The 16,241-nt window shown below is 44.1% G+C and overlaps 1 protein-coding gene across 1 annotated transcript in view; it reads left to right on the top strand.

The window, feature by feature from the left end:
* Positions 1 to 16,241, top strand: part of TAOK1 (TAO kinase 1) — a 70,022-nt gene that overhangs the window by 39,555 nt on the left and 14,226 nt on the right. Inside the window, exons 9-18 of the mRNA XM_069874327.1 lie at positions 2,295 to 2,388; positions 3,575 to 3,656; positions 5,583 to 5,750; positions 6,612 to 6,815; positions 8,018 to 8,152; positions 8,727 to 8,963; positions 9,731 to 9,859; positions 11,408 to 11,611; positions 12,089 to 12,328; positions 15,813 to 16,025. Coding sequence (XP_069730428.1) covers positions 2,295 to 2,388; positions 3,575 to 3,656; positions 5,583 to 5,750; positions 6,612 to 6,815; positions 8,018 to 8,152; positions 8,727 to 8,963; positions 9,731 to 9,859; positions 11,408 to 11,611; positions 12,089 to 12,328; positions 15,813 to 16,025 — 1,706 coding nt within the window. The remainder of the gene's footprint in view (positions 1 to 2,294; positions 2,389 to 3,574; positions 3,657 to 5,582; positions 5,751 to 6,611; positions 6,816 to 8,017; positions 8,153 to 8,726; positions 8,964 to 9,730; positions 9,860 to 11,407; positions 11,612 to 12,088; positions 12,329 to 15,812; positions 16,026 to 16,241) is intronic.

Genomic DNA, 16,241 nt, shown 5'->3' with positions numbered 1-16,241 from the left:
CAAAATAAAAGCGACCTAGACAAAAAAAACCAGCCAAGCTGTGTCACTGGAGGTGTTCATGTTTTGTGGGAGAGGCAGTTAACTCCTGAACTGAAAACCAGTCTGTTTGGACTGCTAAGAACAGCTCTAAAAATGAACTATTAGAAGTGCCAGCGTGAAAGTAGATTTAATGGTATAAATTGATGATTTTGCATGGAAATATATGATGTATTACAAGTTCTGCAAAAATGATGTTTGGGAAAAGCAGACAGCATGAAGCTATGTTGCGTCTGGTGTCACTCATGAATAGATTTGCCTGAAATATCTCTTTAAGAAAAGAAAAAGCCATGTCCAGTTTTGAAGTGGTAACTTATAAACCAAACCCAAAAGCAAAGGGAATGATGGCATTGCCATTCGAGCAGGAAACATTGGTTTCGGAGGACTGTATTAATATGGTGTTCTGTTTAAATTCAATCTACGGTGTTTTCTTGAAACAAAAGTACCCTTGCTGAAGCACAACACCATGCAGAGCACAACTGTCGTTCTAGCCGGGATCCGGCTCTCTGGAAGCACTTAGCTGTAAGTTTTTCCTGGGATGGTGGGGTTCAGTGCTGCTCGTTGCACCTGAGGCTGTCCTACCATCCCTGTCAGATCTCATTGCTCACACTCCAAAGCGACCTCGGTGGAGGAGCAGCCCGGCCGGGCAGCGAGAGCTCGCAGGAACATGCTAATCCATGTGAACTGCACAGTTTAGCTAAAAATGCTGTCTGGCATTCCAAACTGTCAACTTCATTTTCTTCCAGGACATGAAATAGAGTCTTTCTTCAGAGCAGAGATTTTTTTTTGGTTGCCAATATAAAGCAAATTGAAGGGGTGTGACTGTCATGACAGAATCCTGCTCCGAGTGGAGTAAGGAGACTTGGCTGGCCACCGTGCTCCAAGAATGCAGTGAGCTCATGGCCACCACACCCCCGGGTGCCTCGCTGCACGCTGCCTGTTTGCAATATGAAGCATTAGGCTTCATCTCTGGCTTCTGGCGTGGTGGGAGGTGAGACTGGGTCAGGGCGGTAGAGCATCGTAGGCTAGGGTGGTGTTGTTATCTCATTTGTCTTAGTTTGAATAAGCATGGGAAGAAGGCAGAAAAATGAGACCTCTGGTAGTCTTCTCAGATGGTTACTTTAGTCTTAGAAATAGCCTGCATTGAGAGCTCGGGTTCTATGGGTTTTGACTATTTATATCTTATTTGGGTGAGTTAACAGGAAAAAAGGAGAACAAGCAGTTGAAAGAGTTTGAGGTCAGTTAAAATAGTTTAATGGATAATTAGTCTGGTCTTCAATAGCAGCAACTGGTGATCTGAAAGATTAGAGAAGGTAAAGTGCTACGGCTGAACTTGTCAATTTACTTGTCCTGAGAAATTTATAGGGCTTAGTCCATCCTCAGACAGCACTCAGTGAGCAATGGGTTCTGATGCACAGCTTACTGCTTCTATTTGACTCAAAATTAAAAGCAGAATAAGAAAACCAGTGCTATTTTTTCCTTGTTTATTTTTTATGGGAAGGAAAGTTTTCTGTTGCGTTTTCCCTAGCATAGGAACGTCCTCGTGGCCTGCCCAGCTCCTCCGGAATGTGTATGGTGAGGCTGAGCTTTATAGGTTTACCCCATAAACATTCTGATGAAGCTTCAATTTTGTTGTTACAGTGAGATCATCTCCTTCCTCATTAAGCTTTCATGCTGTGTCAGTCTATAAGAGTAACACAAGCTTGAAAGGGAGAGAGAAGTCAAGGAGAATGCAACTCTCAAAATAGTATAAAGAGTTGGCCTGGTACTGACTTCCTGCCCATGTGCTTAGTCAGTTAAGTGTGATTTGATGGTTCTTGCAACTGGCTTTTTCTTCATTGCTGCTGTCCTGCTAGAATTTAATATTTTTTAGCTTTTTAGCTGAAAAAAGAGCAGGGGGAGGTGTATGAAACCCAGAATGCGTAGTGGCTAAACAGAGAGTATAGACCTTACTGTTAACTTGCTCCAATTTTAGTACCTTAAAATGAGTCAGAGAACTCAACTATGATAAACCACGTAATTGAAAAGCTTGGGAGGACAAGGCATTTGATCTTCAAAGTGCTTTCATCTTCTGCAATGGTATAGGACATACGCCAACATATCTGTCTGATTGCAGGGTAAGGCTGGTTTGGGGTTCTGTGTTCAGGCAACAGTGATTCTGCTGATGCGGTTTTCTTTTTAAAGGGATGTAAACTGAAAAAGAGAAAAAAAACATGAGACTCTCTCCCTATATAAAAACTATTTTCTTTTGTGTGTAGCGGAAAGGAAGCCTCCTTTGTTTAATATGAACGCAATGAGTGCCTTATATCACATAGCGCAGAATGAATCCCCTACACTACAGTCTAATGAATGGTGAGTATTACGGAGGGAGGAATGTTGTAGGGAATTGCTGTAAATGGAGTGCTTTGTCATGCTGAGTTCTTGAAATGGCTGGATTCCTGTTGGGAGGATGCGAGCTGGAAGGTTCTTATTTGCTTCGCTATACATTGTATAATAAAAATTGACCAATCACTGAATATGCATTTTAGACTGTAGAATGTAGCAGAAACAGGACACACTGCTGCAAGAACATGAGATCCTGTAAAACACTTAATTCGTGGGTCAGTACACTTTTGAAGCACCTAGACTAGCCAGAAATCCTAGAATCATAGAATGGTTTGGGTTGGAAGGGACCTTAAAGCCCATCCAGTTCTAAGCTCCCCTGCCACGGACCAGGACACCTCCCACTGGATCAGGTAGCTCATAGCTCACTTCTGAGATGTTCTGGTTAGCCTATTTAACTCCCTGTTGCTTGACAAAACATGCAACCCATTTTATGCATTTTTCTGACCAAAAAATGCAATAATTTAATTTACTGAAAAAATGCAGGAGGAGAACCCCCTGTTATGTGTTGGAAGGCGGGGTGCGATGTGGGAGGAAAGATATAACACTGACATGGCTGCTGCTTTCAGGTTATAATCCTGCCCTTCTAAAAACTGCGTTCAGAGAAAGAAGGGACAAAATACAGAATTTCTAACTTACAGTAGGAGAGAAGTTACCAAACAAGTCTGTCTCACTTGTGACAGATTGCACAACAGCGCAGAGGTTGTGTGCGAGGGGCCAAAGGCATTGCAGGATTTTGTGTTAGTGCAGTTTGCGGATGAAACATCTGCTCACAGAGGTGGAACCGGGCAGGGGCTCCAATGAGGCCCTGGAGGGTTTGTGCAATATAGAACGTGACAGGGTTGATGCACTGAGAACGTGGGTGTCTGCTTTTTTGCAGGACTTTCCTTTCTCTTGAATTGGCCCCTATTTTTGCAATCTTAAGATGAAGCATTTTGTTTGGAAGCTGAGGTTAAAGGGATCTGCCTGCTATTCGTGGTGGGCTGTGGCCTGACCAGGACCGTCAGGGACCAGTGTAAAGCACTAGGTCTGTGTGGTTTCTCCCCTCTCTGCTAGCAGGGCCCAAATGTGAATGTCTTGATTCTTTAATGAGCTTTGAAAAATAAACGAAGTAGTTAACTCAGATGTTTGGGTTTTTCTGCTTTCCTTGCCCCAGGTCTGATTATTTTCGAAACTTCGTAGATTCCTGCCTCCAGAAAATTCCTCAAGACAGGCCTACATCGGAGGAGCTTCTGAAGGTTGGCTTGCTCGTCCTTTTTGTTCTTGACATGATATTTAAAAGGGGGTGTGCCCTGTGATGTTCTACTGTCTTACCTGCCGTACTAGGTTATGGTTAACGATGCTTTCTGCCTGTTACCCCTGCTGCTGCGGAGTGCGCTGAGCTGGTGGTCCTGGCTATACGCCCCTTTGCAGAGTCTCAGGCTGTTCCCCAAGTCACTCTCCAAGCCAGCCTTGTTCTCATCATAAAAAGACCCCCCATTAAGTGACACTGGATGACCATCCGCTTGTCAAGAGTTTCAGTTTCTTAAGCTCAGCCTATCCTCCCGGTGATGATAATTAATCCTGACAGAGCTGCCATGCATTAGTTAACAAATACCTTTCGTTACTTCCCTCTTTATTCTCTGCTATATATACACCCCTAAAGGCTTTTTATCCTCTCCCATCACCTACGTGCTTTACACGTAGAACTGAAATCCGCTGTTCTAAGAGTATCCCTGGGGGAAAGGGAGCAGAGGAAAACAGTTTTTCTTCCCAGTACTTTTCTTTGGCACGAATAAGCCTCAGCCATCTGCAGGTTTGCTTTGGTTTTTAGCTTTATCTTTTCTTCATTTATGCTCCTGTATGCTGCAGACACTCGGTTTTCCTCGCTCTAGTCTGGAAACAAAGCCAGTGTGGTAGTTTGTTGTAAAGAGCTGATGTGCTCACGTGTGTGAGGGAACACAACTTGATCTAAGTTGGGTGTTAGACCCACTTTATTCTACGTGTGACTTTGGATTTCCTTTGTGGTATCAGGTGGGATTCAGAATTTGACTAACTCATCGTTCTCATCAGAGCACTCCTGACATTATTTTGGGGGATTTTTATCCCAGCCATGTTTGCGCTAAACAGGGATTTTTGTAATACTGGGAAATGGATGCTATTTATGGAGGATTTATCATCACCTTTTTGCTTAAAATGGTTCTGAGGACTTCTGCTTCTTTAAAAACTCTGCATTCAGAAAGTAAAGGCAATTATCCAGGAAAGGTTTTGGTGTGGGTGTATAGTCCTGCCATTTCAGAATTCTGCAGATTGGTTTTATTTTGAGCGGTGCACTGCAATTAAGGAGAACATTGATGGAAATTAAACGTTTGTGAATGTATTCCTTCCACATCTATAGTCTGAAACAGCTGCATGCCACTTCGCAGGGACAGGTAGGGAATGTGACATGTTGGAAATGGCAGTGCAGTTCTCCTAAGGAACAAAATGAAACTAGTGGTGGTGTTAATAATGACTCATGCTTGCACAGCACATTTCAGCTGGAGACTGCAAAAGCTGCTCCTGACATACATAGACAGGATTTGTCTAACTTATTGGCAAAATGTGGCCACCTTTGCAGTAAACTCCAGTGAATATCACCAAAAAAAAGAGCATAACATAGCTAGGACTGGACTAGAAGGTGCACAGCCTGTTTTATGACTCGGAGCTGTACACTGAATATTTGATTCTTAAGCTTTTCTAAACAAGGAAAAGGGTTTTTGAGTGAGAGTTAGCCGATGAGTTAATTAATATTTGGTTAGAGATATCCAACCGGTCCAACACCTTTAGCATTTCTGTGTTATTTGTTGCTCTTCTCCCTCTAAACCAAGAGTAGATAACTTCTCTAAATGCCCTGACACCCAAAGAAGTCTAGGTTTAAACTGAGCCTATTCTCATGTTATGTGAAATACCGTTTCTGGGTTATTTTACGTCTCTTATTTTTTGTGGGTGCCTCCCATCAGAAAGCAATCATTCTGAAATCATTCTGGATCATGAAGTCTAAAAATAGTGCCAGTGTAAGCTGTGAAGGTGTTCTCCTCCTGCACGGGGAAGAGGGCTGTCAAACCCAACCAAAGCTCATAGTTTTATCCTCAAATCATGTGCGCTGGAGGCATAAGAGGTCACTCACCTATTTGTGTGTTCTACAGCACATGTTTGTTCTTCGGGAGCGGCCCGAAACAGTGTTAATAGACTTGATTCAGAGAACAAAGGATGCAGTGAGAGAACTGGACAACCTGCAGTATCGTAAAATGAAGAAGCTCCTCTTCCAGGAGGCGCACAATGGCCCTGCAGTTGAAACACAAGAGGAGGAGGAGGTGAGAGAAACTTTGGCTTTCATCACTGAACCAGAGAATGGTGCTGTCATTGAAACAACCACCGCTTAGATATTGCTGAAACCAGCGGAGGCTGTTTACATGCCTGGGCACAAACCCTGTCTTCCTCTCTGTGCTTGGAATAAAGCTACCTCAAGGCTCAAACAAGGACAGAGTAGAAGCTATGCCATGTGTTTATGCAGAACAGTTAGCTTCCCGTTCTGTAAATCCTAGCTTTCTTTGCCTGTTTCTAAGGCCTCGTGAGGACTCCTTCAGAAACTGCGGTCAGCCTGTCCTGACCATGTGTCCGAGGCCCTCGGCAGTGTTCTAGTTTTGCCTGGAGAATGTTGTTGTGAGTCTAAGACACAGAAACTTGTACTTGATTAAAAAAAAAAGGGAAAAAAATTAATAGTCCAGGGAATTAATGTGTCTTTTTTTAGGTTGCATTCCACAATCACCATGCAGAAATTAAAACTGTGAATTGCAGAGACCCAGTTCCTGTTCTATCACGTACAGAAAGGAACTGTGCGAGGTGCAGGGTCCCAGCTGAGCACTTAGATGATGCTGGTGTCAGAACAGTTTCTGGTGACATGCTGTGCTGATATATGATAGAGTTCAGCTTGTTAACGGGCTTGCTGCTGGAAAGAATCTGACATCAGCCAGTTAATCTTGACAAGGTTGATTTTTCTTCTCTTCAGCATCCCACAAGAGAAATGTTTCATGGCAATGCCTGGAGGGTGGGAACTGCCATGATGTGGCAGGTAGATGCCTTTAGAGAAGAATGGAATGAACATTTAATTTGGTGATGTCCCATAGATATGGCTGTGATAGATTTGGATTTTCTTAATAATTCCTTTTTCCTAGGAACAAGATCACGGTGTCGGCAGGACAGGAACAGTGAATAGTGTCGGAAGTAATCAGTCCATTCCTAGTATGTCTATCAGTGCCAGTAGCCAAAGCAGTAGTGTTAACAGTCTTCCAGATGCCTCGGATGATAAGAGCGAGCTGGATATGATGGAAGGGGACCACACAGTGATGTCAAATAGCTCTGTCATTCATTTAAAGCCGGTAAGCGTTGGATTTTTTACTGGATAACTCTGAAGGTGCAAAATGGGAGAGGGTTTGGTTGGCACTATGACAAAAAGTGTGTTTCCTGTCTTAAGCCGTTATGTGCAAGTTCTAATATTGTGCCCCGAATATACTGATATGCACTGGGAACTTGAGAAGGTTGCTGTAGAATTTGTTTATTTCTGTTGATTCACTAAAAATTATTTTACTCATTGGGTTGTTTCCGAAGCTGCTTGCTCTGCCATGAGGAGCTGGAGTGGCAGGTTGTGAATAGATTTGGTTAGTGGATGCCCTTAATTTTAGAGCTTCATGAGGCAAAGGGATGTGAGAGTTCCCTATTTTACCTCCTTGTTAGTGAACTCTTAAATACAAGATCCTCAGCAGTGGCTGAAAACTGTTCCCAAAGCACACAGCTTCCCGGCACTTGGCTTGACATTTGGTTGATGAATAAAGACGCACAGATAAAAGAAATGCAGCACTCTGGCCACGTGAAACCCCCTCCCCTGTTTTACCTCTGCTCAGTGAAGGATGAACTGGGGAGCATCCCTCTGAACTGTGCTGCTCCTGCTGCAGAGAGGTTATCACACATCTTCTCAAACCAGTAGCATTTCCTGGGCTGATGATAGGTGTGGTTAGAATGTTTTGTTCTTTGCCCAGATATGCAACAGACGCAGGTATTTCCTTGGGGAGTTAATTAGTGTATCGTATCTAACTGCTAATCGCTCTGTGATGAATGACAAACTCAAAATAAGAATGTGGAATACACCACAACAAATTTAAACACTGGCTTTGAGGTATTTCTGTGGTGGGTATAATGAAAATCTGCCTCTGTCTTTCAGGGTTATGAGATGTTGGGTTTGTCTTTCAGACTCGATATCATCTCTTTCGTAGCTTTTATGTTTTGTTGGAAGCGAAGTGTTTAACTCAGTTTTCTATTTATTTTTCTCATCTTCACCTTTAATTAGTGATTTTCCTCCTAGTAATAAAGATGCACAATGAAATTTCCAAAAGCAAGGATCCTAGATCAGAGCTCTTGTTGCAATTTATTCCTTCATTCAGCTTATTGGCAGGAGGATCTGCCATGGTTGATGAATGTAAAATGTTCTTTTCTTCCTTTTAAATGTCTTTTGAACCAGACCAAAATATAAATCCTTAGTAACTCACATTCTCTTTATTCTCCTACATTAATGCTCACTGATAAGGAGGAAGAAAACTACAGAGAGGAATCAGATCCTCGAACGAGGGCATCGGAACCCCAGTCTCCTCCCCAAGTATCTCGCCACAAGTCTCATTATCGCAACCGAGAGCACTTTGCTACTATACGCACAGCATCGCTGGTACGTTAAGGTTTTATTCGGATGAAGCTGTAGAGAAAGGGTGTCTCTAAACACGGCACTATGAAACTGCTTCGAGCTGTTAGGATTTCATCAGGATACGAGCTGTCCTCCTTGACTGAGATATTGTCACTGCAGTAGTTTAATGTCAGCTAATAAAAGCTTAAATGCAACACCTGGGCAAATGTAATTTGTGTTATATTGGATAGTTTCAAAACCAATATGCCTAGTAGAATGCAGGAAAGCGTTTATAATAAGCTGGCTTTTATTTTCATAGACATACTATATGTATTTGTGTGCATGTTCATGTGCACACTCACTGCAGTGGGCTAAAAAGACGTTATTTAGTTACAGGTTTATAACAATTGTACATTTTTTCTGCTGGAGCTCACGTGAGCTTATCTTCTCCAGCAGAATTCATGTTTTTAATCTGCTCTGCTGCCATTAGGAAGCACGCTTTTCTTTACAACAAAATCATCTTTCCTTACTGAATAGTTTTCTTTTTGGTTTTGAAGACTGCTGAAAAGCAGATTAAGCAGCATTAACTTGCTTTGGCCTGATGTGGTTCTCTTCCTAGGTGACAAGGCAAATGCAGGAACATGAACAAGACTCTGAGCTCCGAGAGCAGATGTCTGGCTATAAACGTATGAGACGGCAACACCAGAAGCAACTGATGGCATTAGAGAACAAACTGAAGGCAGAGATGGACGAGCATCGCCTCAGGTTGGACAAAGATCTTGAAACACAGCGTAACAACTTTGCTGCAGAAATGGAAAAGCTAATTAAAAAGCACCAAGCAGCCATGGAAAAAGAGGTAGGAAATCACGGTTTAGCAGACCGGTCCGTATTTGTTAATTACATTGAATTGTCCACCTCCCGTCACTAATGAAGAGATGACATTGTAGTCTCTTACATGTCTGTTTTCAGGAGCCAAGCAAATTGCTAATTAGAAAAAGGCTAATACATCACCTCCTTACACTAAGGGGTTTATGTAACTAGAGGAAAGGTATGTCCTTCATCACAGTGCGTTGTACTAAATGTTAGTGTGCTGACCCCAGAAGAAATACTGTGAGGGTTTTCCTTTCTTTTGCCGCGCACGTGCTGTCAGTAACTGCCATCGAGTGTTACGGAGGCAGGTTAGCCTGCAGAGAAGTGTGCCAGCTATGTTAAATGTTCACCCTCTGGTTGCTTGTGGATATGGGGGGTTTTATGCTTGTAAATAATTGATAACGAAGCGGTGCTGCGTACAGCGATGATTATTGATTCTTTGTTCATCTTGGATCTCTCAGTGGAGGGCTAAGATATAGTTTGTCATGAGGTGTTGACTTCATTGGGTGAGAGCAGCTGAACAGTAGGGCTGAGGAAATGCGGCACCGAACAAGAAGTCCTGCTGGGTGCACTGGTGGGGTGGGGGGTGGAGAAGAGAGGAGGGTGAGGGCGAGCTCCTGGGACTTGTGCTTTCTCAGAGGCATGGTGAGTATGGTGGTGGCTGTACCGCGAGTTCTTGGTCTTGGGGCTGAAATGGAACGCGAGCTGTAATCGATTGGGACTCAAACTGATTTGCTGCGGGGTTTGCTGTAGGCTAAAGTGATGGCAAACGAAGAAAAGAAGTTTCAACAGCATATTCAGGCCCAACAGAAAAAAGAACTGAACAGTTTCCTGGAGTCCCAGAAGAGAGAATATAAACTCCGTAAAGAGCAGCTGAAAGAGGTAACCCTTCTGTAATGAGAACCATGAACCAATAGTGCAGCGTACGGTACAGTGTGAGAGCGGGGAACGTGCAGAAATCAGAGCATCGCTGTGCTGGATTGCAGCAGGCTCCGCATTTCCTGAGCAGTCCTGTACGTACTGTATTAGTTTCTACCTTTGACCTTAGAGTAAGAAGGTTTCTTGGCAGCCAAATCGTGTGAACATACAAACTTCTTTATTGTTTAATATTACTTTTTAGCCAGGAACGTGCAAATTTGGCAGTCCTAAGGAATAAAACAGGTAGTTTAAGGAAGGGCATGAAGTTTTTTCTCATCCCTTGTTGCTGTGGATGCTGACCATACACTGCAGCAGTTAGGGGAGTTTCTTAGCACTTCCACTGTATTTCTGTAGCAGCAAGAAAACAGAGCGGTAAAGATGACCTGCAGATTTTATTTCAGGAAAATATCTCTAAAGCACTTTAATTTCAATAGAGAAAGCTGGGTAATAGTTTAATAATCACTTTATTGTAGTAAAAATCATGACCTTTGTGAAATGCAGTGAAACTGTAGGCTCAGACTTCCTGGTTCTTTTTGTGGAGTGGCTGAAACCGTAAGAACTATAAATAATTTTTTTGAAAGAACCATTTAGTGCTCAACCAGCAACTGGTGTGACATGACTTTGGAGCTTGCTCCAAAGGGGAATATTCCCAAACATAGACGTTTCCCAGGAGAGAAAAAAAGGCTAAAGAGCAGCAGAGCCAAGAAAGGTCTAAGAAAAACTACAGTAGCGTGGGCTGAATGGGCAGTAGGTCACAGAGTGCCCAGAAACACTGATGAAATACTGAGGCATTCTGTCTCGTACTTGGGTTGAAAAGCATCACAAGTCCACTGTATGGACACCTCTGGCATGCGATTCGAGCAAGCAGAGTCTTTTGCCAAAGGTGCTTCAAGCTATCTAATGATTTTAATACAAATGTGGAAACTGCGGCTTTAAGTTTCGCTTGTGAACTTCTTTATATTGGTTTTGTAAGTTCTGACATCTCAGTGAGTGGCCCTGCCGTGATGAGTTCCTTATAAAATGTTCGTGTTCTGATCAGGCAAGACACAAATTTCCTGATGTGCTTCGTGTGGCTGGAGTATTGAATGAATGTTTGTAAATGAGATGGGGTGATGTTTCCCTTCTCCCAGTCCTTTGGGACCATATTAAAACCCTTCTCAGGCAGAATGGCAGGAGCTCCAAGTGGCTTTTTCAGTGGCAAACCATCATTTTTATGTTTTGAAGTAGTACAGATGTCTGGAAACTCTGGACATGAACCATCAATTTGATGGGTTAAAATGGGCAGTGTGAAAAAAAGTTGCAGTTAAGTTTGCTCCACTGTGAATTGTCTCCTGGTGTTCCCTTAGATGTGTGATGTGATGCATTTTGCAGCGGCTGGGTGGTACCAGCCAGGAGAAGACAAGGTGCAACGGCTGTATCTGAAATGTAGTTTATTAGGCAGGTCCATCCAGTTGTTCAGGGTGAAGGAGCTTACTGTGACTGTTCCACAATTCATTACCTTGCTGTTATCAGGAGCTGAATGAAAACCAGAGCACTCCAAAGAAGGAGAAGCAGGAGTGGCTCTCCAAGCAGAAGGAGAACATCCAGCATTTCCAGGCAGAGGAAGAAGCCAACTTGCTGAGGCGTCAGAGACAGTACTTGGAGCTGGAGTGTCGACGCTTCAAGAGACGGATGCTCCTTGGCCGCCATAATCTTGAACAGGACTTGGTCCGAGAGGTAAGAAAACAAGCAGAGATGCCACCTGCACCAACAACTCAACTCTAACCTTGGTACAGTGTTAATTACCACATCTGAAGTGGTTTGGTAAAGGAATGGTTCAATACGTCTTGCAATGCCACCTGACAGTCTCTGTTGTGTTTAGGAGATCTGTGAGGAATCAAATGTTCAGATTAGTGCCCTAGTGTGAGAGAAGTGTTAGATCCAATAAGTCAACAGGCACAATAATTACAGACCTTTCCAGAAAATGCTTACTGCAAATCCTGTTAAGAATCTAGAACAGGAAGAAGAAAAGTGAAATGAGGAAGGAAAAATTACCGGTGGTGGTGCTGTCTGCTTCTGATAAGACATAGAAGCTCTATGCTCTGTCCTCAGATGCCTGAGAGATGCCCTTGTGAACAAAGTGAAATGTCACGTTGTGAATGGAAATCCAAGTAAGTACAAAGAATCTAATAATTTCCTGTGTCCTCCTGTTAGGAGTTAAACAAAAGGCAGACACAGAAGGACCTGGAGCATGCCATGCTGCTGCGTCAGCACGAGTCCATGCAGGAGCTGGAGTTCCGCCATCTCAGTACCATCCAGAAGATGCGCTGTGAGCTGATCCGGCTCCAGCACCAGACTGAGCTCACCAACCAGCTGGAATACAACAAGCGCCGGGAGCGGGAGCTGAGGCGTAAGCACGTCATGGAGGTCCGGCAGCAGCCCAAGAGCCTGAAGGTACGAAGTGATGTTGGGGCTTTGCATGAGCTGCTGGTGGTGCTGGAAAGGTGGCACGTTACAGCTCAGTTCTCCTTTGCGGTGTATGCAGGCCCAAAGTATTTAGAAGCTCATTAATTTTTAGAGGTGTCTCATTTTGTAATGAAGATCACCTTTTAAAAGTATCATTATTGGTCAAGTTGTGTAACCACAGCCCCGCAAGCACCGTGTGTGTGGACTGTGATCAGGGCAGCAGTGCATTGCACACAGGCCATGGCAGCACTGCTCCCTCTGTTTGAGAAGCTGTTCTCCTCAGCGTTGTGCCTTCCTTCTTGTGGTAAAGTGTATTTAATCTTTCCAGTGCCCTTTTTCGGCTCCTACACCATTTTCTGATCCTCTTCTCCCCATAAACAAGAAGAAAACCTTCATTTCTGTAATAAAGCAGTGTTGCTGTATGTACCACAATGAACTGAGCTATGGGCCTTGGCTAGCGCACCTCATTATTGGTTTTATATTAAGACTGGTTTGCTAGCATGCATGAGGGGAAGAGAGGTACCAGCCAGCTGCAGTGTCCTCAGGAAACTCCCGGCGCTGACCTTTGCTGTGTTGTGTTCTAATGGGTTTCTCATGCTGCCCTTGTCACTGCGGTGGCTGACCAGAACTGTGGGGCCTCTGTAATTGAGGCTCTTGGTGTTTTCATTGTAAGCCCTCGCTTCATCCAAAGAAGTCCAGTGGTTTATTCTGAAGTGTCTGAGGAGGGAGCGTAAGGCCTTTCACAAGGCTCTTAGTGCGTTTCCTTGGAGGAGGCAGACTTCTCTCTCCACCCAGTGTTCAGCTCTGCCAGTAACAAAATGAGTGTATGGCATTCTGAGCATGGGGTTTCTTTGTTGTTCCAGGTCTCTCCTCTTCATGATGTTTCCCATTTGCCTTGGGTTTCACCACCTGCAAGTTATCTTCTTGCAGAGCAAATAACCAACTTGAAAACAGAACTTCATAACAAAAATAAATACCTGATTTGTCAATAGTAGAATAATATTTAATAGTGAACACCTCACTTGTGAGAACAAGGAACCGTCTGATCGCTGTCGAGAATCTCCAAGGATATAGTGTATAAATAGCTGATGACTTCACAGGGAAGCTGTGCTGTGCTCTGAGCTGAATAAAACTGAAACAGCTGTACTAGGTTGATCCTTCCGAGATTAGCATGAATGAGTTCTGCCTCCCTAAGGTGATGCGGTGCAAACACCAGTGGGCAGCACATCCCTCCTCCTCCTCTCACTGGCAGTTGGGGCAGCAGGAACACGGTCTCTTTGGTGGCAGAGGCTTGGTTGCCCTCTAACCTCTGCAGACTCTTCAACTCCTTCCCGTTTGCAGTGAGGACAGGGCTGGGGCATTTTGCAGGGAGCATGGAAAGCTTGTGCTTTGCTTTGCATGGCTGTTCTGTGATTAGTGAAGGATTTCGGGCTTGAGCTGTCAATCCAGCACCTTTGCGTACACGCAGCGCTAATAATGCAGCCTGCTGGACGACCGTTGGGTTTGTAGTACAATCCCCTATTTATCGAGACTGGTCCTGGTATTAACTCTTGTCTTGCTTCTGGCTAATGCAGGCAAGTATTCCTGTTCAAGTAGATAATTTGACTGTTTGTTCCGTTTCTCTCCTCAGCAAAGTTTTCCCTCGAGGGCATGTGTTTCAGGCTTCCTCTTTGTTGGTTAGGGAGGTCCTTTGTCCTGCAGGCAGACTTGTAACGGTCAGTGTCACACCAGAAGGACACTAACTAGAATTCACCCTTCAGTGACAACTGCTCTGCCATTATTTTGAGTGTGTTAATTGTGAGGCTCAAACCCTCTTGCTGGTATTTCACAATACCAGGGCAAAATGATCTTGTCAGAAGTCTGACTGGAAATCTTACCCCTCCCTTCTGTTTCCTGTTGTTAAAGCCTTTGGGTTGGAAGCCTGTAAACAGAGTCTGGTGTCCAAGCGAGACTTCACAGAAAGTGAGGACAAAATAGATTGCAAGTGTTTTGCTGCCCGTGGCCCTGGTGGGAATGTGTAACCTGGTGACACGGGCAGGGAGAAACAACCTTAGATGTTTCCTGGAGGGAAATGACTTCCCGTGAATTTACAAAGGCTAAAAGCACTGCATTGCTCTCCATGATACATATTTTGGTTTTAATTAAACCCTAATCTTTGTCCTGTTTTCTGCATCAGATCAGTTGAGTGGCATTGTTGGTTTATGCAGCAGATAATGCTGATATCTAAGTTAGCCTGGGTGTATTGTCTGGTGCCACTGCATCTTTCTAGGGAGCTCCATGTGCTGCATTCGTCACCCACCCTGCTGAGCCCTGAGTTAGCACCAGAGCAGGCAGGAGAGGAGCTGGTGGGAGACATGCACATACATGTATCTGCCCCCAGTGTGTCAGGATTCAACCGTTGTGGCTGGCAGTGGTGGAGCTTTGGGGGGGGGTCTGTTTGATGGGGTGTTTTTCTTCACATGGTGAACTTGATTCTCTGTCTGCCAGTTAACCCCCATCACACATCACTTCTGGGGTTGCTTAGTTAGAATTATTTCAGCCCTTCTGTGGAAAGACACAGGGAACTCCACAACACCCTTCTTTTCAGGGTCTTAAACCACTCAGCTGACGTTAACCCTTGCAGGCTGCTCTGGAGGCAGGTAAGGCCAATTGAAGAAAGAAAAAATTCATTTCCTCAAAGGTCATACAGCAAAGTCAGCTCCAGATGCCTTTTCCCAGGATGGATCCTCTCAGCCTTGTGTGCAGTCACTAAGTCCTGTCTCTAAACAGTATGGAGATGCTAGCAGAGTGTAAAGGGATCACGCCAGCTCCAGTAAGCCTGGGGAGTTTTGCTTGCTACATTAGCACAATGCTGATGTTGTCTTTGTGTACATCTTCCAGCATCTGTTCTTTCCCAGCCATTTTCTAAGTATCTTTATGAAAACCAGGCTTGCAACATCAACGGTTAGGATACATCTTCTCTTCATCAAACCCTCAATGGAAAAAGTGTTGCTCTTTTTCCCTGTCCCTTCCCATGCACCAAATCTGCTTCTTTTCATAACGTTCAGTGCTGTTTGTATCTATGTGCCATACAAGCACAGTCATGTGCAAGTATGGCTTTTGGTGCTAATAAATATTAGTCCTGTCCCTCAAGAACTTTTCTTGAAAAGCAGCACCCAGGACTGGATCCAGTCCAGTGGCAAATGCGAGGCTCTTTGTGCAGAGACAGCTGTATTTAGGCTGGAGCTTTGTTACAGAAGTGTCTGTATTGTAATTGTTCCGCACAGTAGCAGTGTCAAAGCAGCTGCAGCGATAGTCATTGCCTCTTGTGTATTTTGCTTCCCTCCTTGCACTGTAGATGTTAATATACATTTGTGGATTTTTGAACTCATATCCTTAATGTAATCCTAAATATCCATCTGAATGGATATTTCTCCCATTTGAAACGTGCTATTTTTTTTTTTCTTTGTTTGTGTCCCCTCCATCTTTCCAGTCTAAAGAACTACAGATAAAGAAGCAGTTTCAGGATACATGCAAGATCCAAACCAGACAGTACAAAGCACTGCGAAACCATCTGCTGGAGACCACGCCAAAGAGTGAACATAAAGCTGTCCTCAAACGGCTCAAGGAGGAGCAGACCCGGAAGCTGGCTATCCTGGCTGAGCAGTATGATCACAGCATTAATGAAATGCTCTCTACACAAGCTGTGAGTCGCCTCCGAGGGACCCAGGGTTCCTCAGCCAAATAGGGATGTTTGCATTTTAACCAGTCTGTATCCTGACAGCAGGCTCTCTGCTTCCCTGCTACATGTGCCGTACCCAGCACAGTCATTCCTCTGTACTTAAAAAGCAGCCTTCAAACGCAGAGGAAAGGGGTATCGCCCACTTCAGACAAGTCGGAAGTTGAAGCTGCTGTCACAGAG

The sequence above is a fragment of the Phaenicophaeus curvirostris genome, chromosome 21 (genome assembly GCF_032191515.1).
Source record: "Phaenicophaeus curvirostris isolate KB17595 chromosome 21, BPBGC_Pcur_1.0, whole genome shotgun sequence".
Lineage (NCBI taxonomy): Eukaryota > Metazoa > Chordata > Aves > Cuculiformes > Cuculidae > Phaenicophaeus > Phaenicophaeus curvirostris.
Note: the sequence above shows the minus strand (reverse complement) of the source record. Positions and strands in the feature narration are given on the sequence as shown.